At 43.1% G+C, this 13,990-nt stretch overlaps 2 protein-coding genes across 9 annotated transcripts in view; one reads left to right on the plus strand and one right to left on the minus strand.

Moving 5' to 3' along the window:
- The first annotated feature begins 1,771 nt into the window (after window positions 1-1,771).
- radx (RPA1 related single stranded DNA binding protein) lies at window positions 1,772-9,778 on the plus strand. Its single transcript, XM_061752758.1, has 15 exons — window positions 1,772-2,774; window positions 3,154-3,296; window positions 3,798-3,990; window positions 4,640-4,748; window positions 4,912-5,012; window positions 5,313-5,432; window positions 5,521-5,616; window positions 6,545-6,712; window positions 6,877-7,028; window positions 7,113-7,219; window positions 7,834-7,875; window positions 7,970-8,061; window positions 8,120-8,356; window positions 9,164-9,349; window positions 9,422-9,778. Exons 1-15 carry the CDS (start codon window positions 2,186-2,188, stop codon window positions 9,541-9,543), a joined length of 2,457 nt encoding a protein of 818 aa, XP_061608742.1. The 5' UTR covers window positions 1,772-2,185; the 3' UTR covers window positions 9,544-9,778.
- A 344-nt stretch (window positions 9,779-10,122) lies between these two features.
- The window catches only part of npas2 (neuronal PAS domain protein 2), a 39,262-nt gene continuing 35,394 nt past the window's right edge, over window positions 10,123-13,990 (minus strand). For 7 of the 8 annotated variants that reach the window (XM_061752755.1, XM_061752752.1, XM_061752751.1 and 4 more), the window contains one exon: window positions 10,123-13,496. In XM_061752755.1, the coding sequence (XP_061608739.1) occupies window positions 13,287-13,496 (210 nt within the window). In that variant the 3' untranslated portion in view covers window positions 10,123-13,286. The remainder of the gene's footprint in view (window positions 13,497-13,990) is intronic. The other variant, XR_009785273.1, reaches the window with a different exon arrangement.

The raw sequence follows: 13,990 nt of genomic DNA on the forward strand, positions 1-13,990 counted from the left end.
AATACTCAACTTAAATATAGTAGAGTACCACTACCATTAACAATGTCGAGACCAGAGGTTTCAAACTCATTTTTGCCGCCATGCACATCATATTTATGGTTTCCCTCAATGGGCTGTTGTCACTGTGAACATCATATAAATGTATAATCACGTCATCATATTACAGTCTGCTTACTCAATTGTCCCTGAATTTTATTGTTACTATATTTTTTAACAACAAATTGAATTTGAAATCAGACATCAACCAAATACTCAAGTATGTACATGTATAACTATTGTTCAATTATGTTTTGAAGGGATTTGGTGGAAAGAAAAAAAAAATCTTTTTTAGCATCTACCCAGTGACCCATTTACAGCACTGTTTATTAATGTCCAATATCCCTTTTCAATGAACCAATTAAAAATTAAAATCTAAGCTTACTGATGATGGGATTTCAGCCAAGAGGAGAGAATGCTCATGTTAAAAGCATTTCTCTGTTGTGGCGGTCCAGACCAATTGGCAGTTACTGTATTTGACACATGTATAAAGCCAGGCGAACTTGATTGTAGCCCTAAGTGGCAATTGGTTATAAAGCCAACAGTATCCCACAGTCACCAATCTAAAACAATCATGACTAAAACACTTATTATGAAAGCTTAAGGGACTCAATGAACTGTTGTGGCTGGATCTATTTTAGTATCATGGGGTGAAAAATGTCAACGGTTTCAGTTTTTCACTCTCTGGTGGTAAGTTACTTGCTTCCTGTCCCCCAGGAAGCAAGTTGGCCAACAACAAGCCGATTTGTGTGTTGTGAAATTGTGGCAATCTTTTAAACCGAAGTGACCTAATCTGAACTGAAGTGACGCAGATAAAACACTTCTTATTAAAGATCAGGATACATGGTTTTAGTTGGATTATAAAGATTGCATAAACTTAATATTTTTGGTATAGCTGTCATGTAACAACAACATGAATCTGCACAGCAAGCGCAACACATTTACATTAAAAACATGTGTAACTCTTTAACAGTCTACTGTAAATCATTCACCTCTTTGTAATCAATAATAATTGCAGTAATAAAGCTTTGGCTCCATTTAGGGGAAATGATTCTTCAAATACCCTCCATCCATGCATATTCTGTACCACTTATCACGTTCAGGGTTACAGGAAGCTCGGGCCTATCCCACATTCACGCTGTCGCTGAAAGGGGCGATGAACCAAAGCTGCCTGCGCCCAAGTCAGCCGAGTGTACAATGACGCGACCCATACGAATTAATAACCATCTACACTAATTAACTATCACTAGTGACACTTTAACTATGGTGCCTGTTTCATTAAAATACCAAAATATGTAAAGTATGTTATCACGAGAAAATTGCTAAATTCAGTGTTCATCATGCAGCAAGGGCTTGTGTGCACAAGTAAATGGTTTGTGAAGATCCACTAGGTCACGTGGCACTTTGGAAGATGTTCCAGCTGAAAAACAAAACAAAATAGCTAAACAACTGATAGAATTAATAAGAATATAATAGAGTGTTTTAATTGAGCAATTCCATCCCAAAAGACATTACTTTAGGCCGTGATGTGTGTTTTTAGAGTTAAATAATATTTTTCTGCCATCCATCCATCCATTTTCTGAGCTGCTTCTCCTCACTAGGGTCGCGGGCGTGCTGGAGCCTATCCCAGCTATCATCGGGCAGGAGGCGGGGTACGCCCTTTTTCTGCCATTTAAAAAAAAAAAAAAACTACTGCCAACGCAGACATCTGGAACCACAAAAGTGCATTTGTCGCGTCAATGACGTCAAAGTCGTGCGACTCTACCTGCTGCCATCAACAAACGAGCGGGGAATTTGAAGGAAGGATTTCTCGGGATTTTTGTGCGCGATTCCCCTTGCTAAATTCACTAGAACGACCAGACCAAAACATCGATTAGTTGTAGGAATAAGTTGTAGGTTTAATTTATTCGTTACGCAATCAAACAGCAACCGCGTTGTTTGTAACGTTAGCCGCTAGCCATTTTGCTATCCGACTGTAACTTTACTGCCTTCGCGAACTGGTCAAATGAACAACTAAGTACATTAGACGTTTATTTGGTGATTGTGGTAAGATACGTGTATCACACATATGTGGTTTCTCACGCCACGGCACTAGCTCACCGACTCGTTAGCCAACGTGAGCTAGCTTGCAAACTCAAACGTATCCGCGATGGACGATACGTCATCGACTGCGACTTGTATTCCTCGTCCATCTTTCCTTCGGAGAACATTGGAGCAGTTATCGACCAGGCAATATCTAAAACTATCCGAGGAGGAGGAGGAAGCGGCGGCTAGCGTCGCCGTCATCGCACTTCAGCGCTACTTGTGCGAACAAAATGAAGGACATCCGTGTGAGAGCTACAGCTACGACGTGACGGTCACCGACGGAGTGTGCCGGGCCAAATGCTCCCTTCACCCAAGTTTAAATCACTTGGTGCACACAAACAGCCTGAGGACGGGCTCGGACATCATCATCGCGCAGTGCTCGTTCGTTTACAACGAGCGGTTCCTGGGTCACGGCTACATCAGCGTCGAGAAGCTGAGGTGCGCCTCGGCAAAATCCGCGCTGCTGTCTCGCATTCGGGATGTGAGCTCACTGCCCGTGCTGGTCATGAGTGGAATGGAGAGGAGCACCTTGCTCCAAAGCGACGTGCCCCTCGTGCTGAGCCGCAAACACTACCTGTCTCTATGGAACAATGAGTATCCAGAAGGGGACGTGTGGAGCTCGGCGCCTCCCTCGCGTCACCCGCTGCTGGACGGTGAGATGCCGCGTTCATTGTCAGGCTGCTCCCACACCTGCATGCAGGGGGACGTGCAGCACATTTATGACACATAGTGGATACAAATGCTCATTACTTTTGATCACAAACAGCTGCGGGTGATGATGATGATGATGATTGCGACAATAATGAACGACTCACTGTACATGATCCCTTAAGGTTTACGTTACCTCTTAATTTGTTATGACGTTCAAAAGGAATGGAATTGTTTGAATGGCTGTAAAAGTGTGTGGGAGGTCAAAGGTGCCATAGTGTATTCAGAAAGGGATACAATGTTCCCACTGCCCCCCTTCCCACCTCAACTATGCCTGTGCCTGCATGATGTGTTTAGGTGCTTCTATGTCCTCTTGTCCAACAGTGAACAGGATCTCTCTTATTAATAGCCTGGAGTCAGCATTCAGAGGCACATGTAAACCTCTCCCTCTGCTGGTGAAGATCATTCAGAAATCCAGATTGAGGTATTATGGCAAGCTCGGATCCAAGATCGATTTCCCCTACCAGGTGAGTTTAAACTAGTACTCACTAAAAGAGCGGTTCTCAAGCTTGGGTCCTTGAAATAATTTGCAATAAATGATTATATCGTTATCATCTTTACAAAGTGCATTCCTACATATGAGGACAAGTGCGCCAATGAAACAAACAACTAAACCGATTACTTCTCCCGACATCACTTTTTGCTCCATTAAAAGCTTTGATATGAATGTTATGCCACACACATAAATGATCCCTACATGTGTGAAGCATATAGCGCTAGTCACTTTTTGGAAAAATGGTCTCTTGAAAGCATGGAAAAGTCGCTAACGCTAACAAGGAAATCGCTACATTGGCAACACTGACGGTGCTTTAGTAAACTAGCTTCTCTCTGTATGCAGCCATGTTGTTAGTGGAAGCGGTGCACGTCAGCTAGCGACGATGGATAAATATTGAATTGAACCTTCAAGACTAAAGATGTCACCTCCACTGTAATCCAGTTCACCCCAACTGACCTTACTTACCTTTCAGGCGTACTTTGAAGTTGCTGACCAGAGTGGCACCATGTCGCTTGTGCTTTGGAACGAACTCTGTCCCCAGTTTTACAACTCGCTCAGTGTTGGAACGGTGTTGCACCTCCAGAATTACGCTCTTAAGCGGAGTTATTCAAATCGCTCACGGCCACAAATGGACCATTATGGAATCAAGATGTTTACTTCAATTGGTATGTTTTCCATCACATTCAAACAGGGTAACAAGTGTTTTTGTGTGAGTGTGAGAGCTCTTTTGTAGACTTTCATAGCAGGGGGTTCCCAACCAAGGATTGTAAGAATTTTGATTTTTTTTCCCCAAATCCATCCATCCACTTTCAACAGCGCTTATCCTGGTTAGGGTCACGGGGCGCTGGAGCCTATCCCAGCTGACTTCAGGCGAAAGGCGGACTACACCCCGAACCGGTCGCCAGTCAGTCGCAGGGCACATATAGACACGGACAACCATTCGCACTCACATTCACACCGTCACTGAGTGGGAACTGAACCCACGCTGCCCGCACCAAAGTCAGGCGAGTGTGACTTTTCCCAAATCCATCCATCCATTTTCTATACTGCTCATCCTGACTAGTGTCGCGGGTGAGCTGGTGCCTAGCCCAGCAGACTTTTGGGCGAGAGGCAGTGTACTAATAATCAGTCATCATTCTTTTGATTGTAATCGAGTTTTGACGCACTCGAGGAAAAACGGAGTGCACTGTTGGGTGCATCCAGCAGAAGTATGAACTACTGATAAGTGCTATGGTTGGATAAGGACAATAACAGAAACGTCATTATGCAAATGCTCGGAAGTGTGATCTCACAGTTCTAACTTTTATTTCTCAGAAATCTGCCTGAACGCTCGCAATCCAGCTTCTATTATCACCGTAGTGCCACCGAAGGATGTTCAGCCTCAGTGGTCATTGCCCGACGTGTCCTATCGCTTCGCCACAAGGTGAGTGATTGAACCTCAAATCGGCCGGCCATCGTTATTGTGCGCTTTAGGCCTACACGTGGTTCTTGGGGTTTGTGCAACTACAAAAATACTTGTACTTTTTTTTTTTCACCAAGCATTAGTGTTGTGAACCATGATTAATTTCACATTTACATCTTTCCAGATCCAAGATGGAAACGTTGGCCAACAAATCTGCTTGTGACGTCATCGGTTTGGTGACATTTGTTGGTCGTGTTGAAAGGATAAAGAGTAAAGGTAACACAGGTGAGACCTACCAAACCTCGTGAATACACCTGGTCGCATGGACCAACGTGTGCCCTGCGGATAATGCATATTAGAAATAAAGAAATTCAGCTGTACACATAGGAGGTCCTCTGTTTACAGTGCTGTTCCGTTCCCACGTTGGTGGCTTAACCTGAATTTATAAGTCATGTTTCTTACGCTGCTGTGCAAACTATTTTATTGAGCACCGGTCATAACCTTGAAAGCTCCATTGTAAAGCGTGGACCCCCTGTGTTTTGATAGACTTCACTGCTTGATTGACCTTGTTCACTTTTCTTGCAGGCCCTGAGAAGTACTGGTCGTTCCGCTGGGTCCACGCAGTGGATGGAACATCGGAGCATCCTTTCGTCATGGAATTGTTTTCCTCTTCCCAACCAGAAATCTTTGGCAGTATATGCCCAAGTAAGACCCCTCATGTGATTCCTCTGCTGACTTTGAAAGCAAATCGTCTTGTCGGTTTATTAAAAACATCATTTCCCCTCTCCCCAAGTGAGTTACCTGGTGTGCACTCAAATGCGAGTGTGTCAAGTGGAGGGCTCCTTGGCTTACCTCACCAGTAGCTGTGAGACAGAAATGTTTGTTACAGGTTAGCAGAGTTCAAGTCTTCAAGGTCCCATGCCATCAAAATCCATTTTTTCCTACTGTGACGTGGTTTATGCGAGACATCTATGCGGTTTGTCGATTGAGTGCAAAAGGCAAGAAACGGCGTGAGGCTTGCCAAACGACCAGATCAGATTTCAATGTATTTGCGACGTAGATGGTTATTGATTGTTCAAGTATCTGCCCACTTAGTGGTTGAGACCTACCCAGTCAACTCCACTGAATGGCAACGTGGCATTTTCGTGTTTTAAGCAAACGAGTCTCGGCCACCGCCAAGCCATACAAATGCAGTCAAGAAAAGCTTAAATACGTTGTGTTTTGCAACAATACTTAACTATATTTATAACTTCTAAGGCAAGTGTGGATGAAATAGCGTAGCTTGCGTTCATTATTGCCAAAATGTGCGCGAGCGATGAACGTTGCCCGCTGGTTATGTTCAAGTGAATGCGAGCGAAGGACCAGCCCCTCAAAGTGTTGGCCTCAATTTGAGCTCACATTCCCTGTTGGTGGGCCAACAAGCCTTCACAAAGATAACAAGACCCCACATCGACGGCTCCAAACGTCGCTATGAAGGCTCGGCCGCCACAAGATGCCGTGATATTGCCAAGGACCAATCAGAGCCAAGCTGTTTTCCATATTTAAATTAAGAATAACAGCGCTCCGATCAGCGCAAAGCTTATTCACGTATCGAATATCAATGCGAAATCCCGCCATCTCACTTGCCAGCTGTAAAAAACGAACCGAGAGAATCCTGTGCATTTTTAACCCAAATGATGTAAACCTGACAAAAGAACATTAAAATTCTGGAAAGAAAATGGCTGGCATGGGACCTTTTAAATGTTATCCGTCTGCAGCAATAGGGAGGATGAGCTGTTACGTTGTTGAGGGCAGTTTGAACTTTGTCACTGTAACAGGCTACCACAAGGGCCAACCATACAAGAACGACCCCACAGTGATGAACCTCATGCAGTGGGCCAAGACTCTGAAGGACAAAGCGTTCCTCCGGAAAACGGCTGTTGGCGGCCATTACTGCTACCCGCATGCCCCGCGCACATTCATCCATCCAGTGGCAGAGACCTCTGGTGACGATACTGTTTTATGTATTTATTTCACATTTTTGTTCGTCATTCAAAGAGATTTCCTTTTCATTGTGCCGAAATTACAATGAGAAAGTTAACAGAAAATCATATTTATAATATTTTTGGGGGGAAAATGCGAAATGTTCACTCGAATGTTCACTCGACAGAGCAAGTTCCCCTTGTCTCTGTTTCTGACTTGAAGAAGGAGTTGGAGACCCTGCAGTATAGAGAACATAAAAAACTTGCCATTCAGGGTCAAATCACGGCTGTCAGATATGTGAAAAGGTCAAGCGTGACTGAGTCACAAGGTGCAAAAGAGGTATTGTACTATACATTACTAAAAATGATATATAACGAGGTGGTTTTTTTCCTTTCTTGAATAGTAAAAAAATGTTTCCTCCAGGTGCCAGCTGAGTCCACGAGTGAACACGTTGTGTCAGAAGTGCCTGATGCAACTTTGGCCTCAGCTGAACAAATGTCTGTGAATAAGAAACGGACGATGAAGACAAGGTGCGATATTTGCATGGAGAGTGGAACCTTGGTTCATGAACCTAATTCATTCCGAGACTGGTCACCAACTGAAATGATCGTGAACTGTAGCATTTTCTTTTTCCATTAAAATGAATGGAAAGAGAATGAATCGGTTCGAACCCCAGAATGAAGTCGCCTCCGTCCGTTTGTTTGTGAAAAGGAGCCTTTGTGAATCAAGTTTCCAATGTATAGATTTTTTTTCAAATTAATATTGGCCTTGCCGCTGCTATTTGCAGATGCGTCTCAATACATTTGAACATTGTAGGAAAGTTCATTTATTTCAGTAGTTTAGTTAAAAAAGATTGATTCAACTCATTGGAAAATACTTTTCACAGGGGCCTATTCCTACCTAATTTCTATATTACTGATCATTTTGATTTGTTTCTTACGTAATCTTCAAATTTCTTAAGAGAATGAATTGGGGTTTTTGTTAGCTATAAGAATCTATATAATATGTAATATAAGTTTGACCTTTTGTATTGAAGTACTATATGAAATATGTTTGACACAATATTGTAACTTATTGAGATGCTCCTGTGTGTGTGTGTGTGTGAACAATAGTGGATTAAATGTATCAACTTTTTTCCCCCCAGAAATCTAGAGCAGAGTTCTGCGAGCAGTATGCCGGCAAAACGGTAAGAATGCTGCTGCTGCTGCTGCTGCTGCTGTTGCTAACGCAAACCATCAACTTTGACCGTGCTCAGCTGATATATGCGTCTGCTTCTCCAGGCGAGCCAGAAGTACGGAACAACGACAAGGGCCGCAGACGGATGAGGGCGACTCGCAATCGGGGCAACAGCGTGTTCAACCTCAAAATAAAGGTTGTTTCTCATGGTGCACAGACTTTGATCTGTTGGAACATGACTTTGTTTCCACCAGGCTGCAATGTGCTGACTTGGGAGAGCAGCGGGTGGTCAAGGCAGCAGCAAGAAGTGTCTTCGCGCTTGCGTCACGGCGCTCTTCATCAGGACAGCGTTTCTCGAAGGTTCACCTCAGATGACAAGAGCGCCCTCCTGCGGTGGAGCGACCTTCATCCCATGCGCTGGACGGCGGAGCAGTCTGCCGACGCGCTCCCGACCGCTGTTTGTCCAGGCTACTACCAGGTTACCATACTAGGTAAGACTTTCAAGTTTCGACTCCTCAGACGCTGATGTGTTGTTAGTTGCTCAGCAATATTTGAACCACACATTATAGACCGATGGCTATGTATGTAGTCATTTGCACGTCTGCCCCACAGTTCTCAGGTTCTGGGTTTGAATCTTATCCCCAGCCTTCCTGCGTGGCATTTGCATGTTCTCCCCATGCTCCGGTTTCCTCCCACATTCTAAAGACATGTGAGATGTGACTGTGATTATTTCCCACTTGTCGTTATTTTGCTGTAAATGATCATTTACCGCTTACAACAGTTCCGTTTTCCTATTTGGGAACACGCGCTGCTTGTCTGATGTGGTAGACGGACTTGTCAAAACATCATGTTTTCATCTGCTCCGTTTGTTCTAACGTTTAACTCACGGGACATCTGATGTGTAGAGCAAGACTACCCAACCTATGGAACAGAAATAAGAGAGTGGTTAGCATGTCTGCCTCCCAGTTGTGAGGTTCGGGTTTGAACGTTGGCTCCAGCAACCTGGTGTTCCCCACCACTCGCCCAAAGCCAGCTGGGGTCGGCTCCACCTCACCGGCTTCCCCAACATTCTGAAAATAAATATCAAGTAGCACCCTCAACCGAACGGACGTAATTTCTTCCAAATTGTTTCAGACCAGACAAACTGACCTTTAGTCAGGCATGGTTGAGTCATCGGTGAGTCACCACGAAGTGGAGGACTTCATGAATGTCTAACATTCTTAAATGTATTTGAATGTGCGCGTATCTTGAATTTATAGCATGCTTAGTCACATCGACTTTTCAAATGTGTTTGACAGGTATGAACAAGCAAATGGCTGTCGACGCAGCCTTTTTACCCGTCGCGCATTCCAACGAGCCAAGAGCTGCAGGTCTTCCTCAGGGTCGTCATGACAACACCATGCTGTCTTGTCTCTCTTCTGGCTTCCTCTGCCCTCTTGGCGCCATCGCCTCGGCCCACAGCGAGGCGTCACACCCCAGACCGGGTACAATTCACCCAGTGGCACCACGGCTGACTTATTTAGCATGGCGGTGACATCTAATATTTTGTCTCCCAGAGGACATCATAGCGACTGCCGGCGAGCTGGAGGACGCACATTTGGTGTGTGTCTTGGACATTTGTCACCTTGGTGGAGAGGAGGTGGAGGTACTGATTAGCAAAGTCTACAAAGTAACTTAAGTTTCGATTGAAACCAAAGAGACATTGTTCTAAGGGTACCTAGCTAGTTTCCGCTTCCATTAATCTTGGCTTATTTTGGATAAGGGCGATGTATCACATCTTAAAGAAAGCACTTAATGGACAGGGTTGAGAGGGTTACTTTAAAAATATATTCCGATACAGTGCCTAGTTACTGAGTACTCTAAGGCCAATTACGACAAAATAAATTCAATATCAATCAAATAAGTATTCTATATTTTCTGTCTTGTTCTATAAATGTATAATATGCATGTTTTTGGAATGGGAACAGGAGGAACACGGAGCGCCCGGGATTCAAATCCAAAACCTCAGAACTGTGAGACAGACAGTGTTGCAGCCAAATGTTAACTAGTTCATGAACTAGTTAATATTTTGGTCAAAAGTGAACCGAATTTAGTTCATTTCTGCCTGATGAACGTTAAATCCTCAATGTGAGCCTTAAATAAAATAACAAAAATAATACAATGAAATGAATTAAAAACATGTTGGTGTTTAAAATATCTCGCTTTAGAGGTCAACAAAGTCACATTTGTTTGCTGTTCACAATCACAATGCATACTGTATGTTTGAAAATATTTATTTCACAATAACCAGGTTGATTTATAAATAATTCAGTATAGCATAATTAATATCAAGGTATTTTAGGCTGTAAACTTAATTTATTATCTTTTAAACAATATGAACAATATTTTTAAAGCTTATTTCAATGGTAAATACAGGGGGAGAAAAATACATACAAGCGAGTGTGCAACACCAACACAACAAAGCCTCACCGCCGCTAATAAGACACTTCATTATCGGTTACAAAATTACTTTAATTTTAAAATCATGTAACATACATATGTATTCTATTAGACATAGAAAATAAACTATATTATCTCGTGTTTTTGTACATTCTAATATACAATAAATTCACTGTGCTTTCTGCACTGAAACGGCAGCAATGGCTGTGTAGCAGGTTAGTGTTCCTCAGCTTCTGGCCTTCATTGTCTCACATACAAACGGAAAAAAACATTGACACTTCATGGGAAAAGTCCATGAAGCTGAAAGTGTGGGGTGGTGGTTTTTGGAACTTCCACATGAACTAAACCAAAACAAGGCTTTCACAAGTTTGCATCCACACATCAGGTGGACAAGGGTGGTTCTGTTTCATTACGCAGATTCGTTAAGAGGTTTAAAACTGCACTGCGTCGACTCTTACTCGCCATCGCCTGCTTCTTCATCATGGATCAGCAACAGCTTGATAGTAAATGTCATTCTTATTATTTTAATAAATGTTTGGCTTCTAAACCAGAAAGTGATGGGTCAACCAACAACCTAAGAATTGATGGATTCAATTCATCTGGTGAAGTATTGGCGCTGCAATCATTGTGACTGGACTAATTGTGTTCTCTGCCCGAAGGAATGTCGGGTGAACTAAAAAATATAATTCACACAGTACCGTTAGTGGCGTAATATACATATCGCTACACATCTGTAGTGAAACCTTGTAACCCTGTATACAGCATAAATTAACATTCTCAAATGGACATTGCACATGGTCAAAGAGGAGCTACTGGGCCTGTTTTTTTTCTTCTTCTGTGGCACTCAACCACTGCAGAAAAACTCCGAACTTTACTCTCGAGTCTGTGTTGTTCTCAAATTGAAATCATTTATCTTCGGAGTAAAAACCGACAGGCATTTGAGCGTGCTGCCGTGACGGGATTTCCTACAACAAGAAATGACCTCATTAGCAGCTCTTCATATCTCCAGCTTCTTCAAATACTTTGAGGCGCCAACATGGTGCATGTACGCTCACCAGCCTGTTGCATATATTTTGTACATTCTCCCCCCCCCCCCCCCCCCCCACTTATGACTAATTAGTTACACTTGCACGATATAATTAGATCCAAACACAGGAGTTGTAGCAAACATTGTGCCTTGACAAATATCTTATTTTTATTTCGGGTGTAGTGTTTTCTTTGAACAGGATGTTTCACTATTGTTTAATGTTTGGGTTTGGGAATTGTCAGTAAATTTCCTTTCATGGGCAGTTTAGCTTGGCAAATCTTCAATCATGGAACTTTTACTTCATTGTAAATAATAGCCCTACTTTATCATTGATATGAAATAAACAGATTCCCTAATCGCGTTAAAATTGGTATGAAAATACATTTTCATTTACATTACATTTTCCAGTTAAATTCCCATAAGAATTCAGCCTGAAATGTTCCAACTTTGAAGTTTATTGGAATTTTGCAATCACTTATGTAACCCTTAAGCAGTTTACACACACACACACATTGGTAAACAAGTACGCGACATTTAATGTCCATCCATCCATTTTTCAAACGTCCTCATTCGGTCTCGTCTGATTTTGGGGGGGATGCGGGGTTACACCCTGGAATGGTCGGCAGCCAATCGCAGGGTGCTTATAGACAAACAACCATTCACAGTCATATTCAGATCTATAAATAATTTAGTCTTCATTGAACTATAGTAAGTAATACAGCATGATTATCTTTGTAAAGGCACACCTTTTGTAGTGTTTGTTATCCTATTTGATTGGAGTGAAAAACATATTTTCCATAATTGCGAAATGTCAGAGCTTGGCTTCAAAGTCAAATCGACGCATAATGTTGCAGCGTCCATGTCACAACGACTTAAAGTGAAGAAGCAGATGTTTTTCCACCACACATCAGCCTGCTAATCTCTTAATGTTTGCGGCTTTTAAGGGATTCAACGCAGTAAAGTGGGGGTAAGACTTTAAGACCAGTGGTGAAGTCAATCATAATCTCAACATATAAAACTGCTTTCTTTTATCCCGTGTCAGTTGTTTTACAATAAATGAAATTCAGCAAATAAATTATGTAATAAAATAATGAGAATGCCATCGCTGCTAATGTTCTAATTGATTGGTTGGGGGCAAGTTCAGGTTGCAAAAGGCATCTCCAATAGAAATCTAAATGTATATTATTTTCAATCTAATGTGGGGGAAAATATATAAATTACGTTGAATGAAAATAAACTTTGTTTTCCAAACGGACCTGAGCAGGATCTTTTTAAAGCCGTAGTGAGACGTAACATTGGAACTGCACCATGGTACTCGTAGCATGGTTAAAAGGCACATTCGACATGCCACCCTCCTCCGTTCGGTTGTTTAAGAAGTGAGCAGTGGCGCTGCAGGGGGGGTCTTCAGGGGTGTCTCGTCCAGAGACGGCTTGTTGAGGAAGCCCTTCTTTCCCAGAGGGACGTTTGTACTGGGTGGGGTTTGACATCCAACTCATCGAAATGGAATATTAAAAGTGACGCTCTGGATTTCGCTGAAGGGGGTTGTCGGGAAAATAATCTCACTGGGAAGCCACTGGTTAGAGGGAACATTTAATATTAAATGTATAGGCAAAAATAAATACTGTATCCTACTCTGGGTGGGGCGTGGCGCCAAAAGTGCAAAGAGCCACTTGCGAAATGAAAGTGGCGTCCTCGTGACAGCGGTGATAAATCCACTTGTTGCAATGACAACTGAGCGTGTCGCAGGCTGGTGAAGAAAGGCCCCGCCTCTCATCATCACATTCCTCAGGTCCGCGTCCCGTCACCGTTTTATTCCGGCGCTTCCCCGTGGGGCGAGCGGCTTCACATCAAATGTTCAGGCCGCCGTGGCCGGTGTTCCCCACCTCCGTGCCGAGTTTGACTCCCAACGGCAACGACCTGCCGCCGCGCTCGGCGCTCTTGCACGTTCCACAGCGCTACCGTGTTAGCATATTCCTAAAGTCTGAAACATTGGCAGTCTGGTTTTGGGAATGTTGGTATTGTCTTTGTTGCGGTTGTTGCTGTTGTGTTTGCGGCGCCGGCTGCTGCTGCTGCTGCTGGATGTATCCCACAGTGCCTTGCTGCGGGATGTTGGCGGTGTGTAAGAATGTTGGAGTCGATCCGCTGTGCACAAGTCCTTGAGTCATCTGCAAAACGCAACATCAATTCACACAGGTCAGCAGCCAAAAGCACAACATGCCTTTTGAGTAGTTAACAATTGTTTTCAATAACTTGACACAATTTATTGATGCCAACTTGTTGCTATGATACAAGTAAGTTAAAGTGGATTTGTAATGTATGTGTTAAAGGGGGATCTTGTGACTAGAAATGACACCGAGTGGCAAAACGCTCCCTCGACATTGTGACACAAAGGTCCATGTGAAATTCTGCTCTATTTCCAATTATTCCTGCATTTTCTCAATACATATAATGTCTATATCTATCCATACATGCATCCAAATTGTCCTCGTTAGGGTCGCTGGTAGGTAGGGTGAGCTGGAGCCTGTTGGCCGAGAAGCGGGGTACGCCAGCCAATTTCAGACAGGTATATATATATATATCCAATGTTTGATTCCAATACTGTAGGTTATGATTAGGAAGATTAAAATGATGAAAAATGTTACCTGTGCTGATGATTGTA

The sequence above is a fragment of the Phyllopteryx taeniolatus genome, chromosome 17, assembly GCF_024500385.1.
Source record: "Phyllopteryx taeniolatus isolate TA_2022b chromosome 17, UOR_Ptae_1.2, whole genome shotgun sequence".
Lineage (NCBI taxonomy): Eukaryota > Metazoa > Chordata > Actinopteri > Syngnathiformes > Syngnathidae > Phyllopteryx > Phyllopteryx taeniolatus.

Excerpts from the sequence above, each read along its gene's own strand:
- radx (XM_061752758.1), top strand. The coding sequence starts at position 2,186 with ATGGACGATACGTCATCGACTGCGACTTGTATTCCTCGTCCATCTTTC. Across the intron at positions 3,297-3,797 it reads AGATCGATTTCCCCTACCAG|GCGTACTTTGAAGTTGCTGA; the intron begins GTGAGTTTAAAC and ends CTTACCTTTCAG. Across the intron at positions 3,991-4,639 it reads CAAGATGTTTACTTCAATTG|AAATCTGCCTGAACGCTCGC; the intron begins GTATGTTTTCCA and ends TTTATTTCTCAG.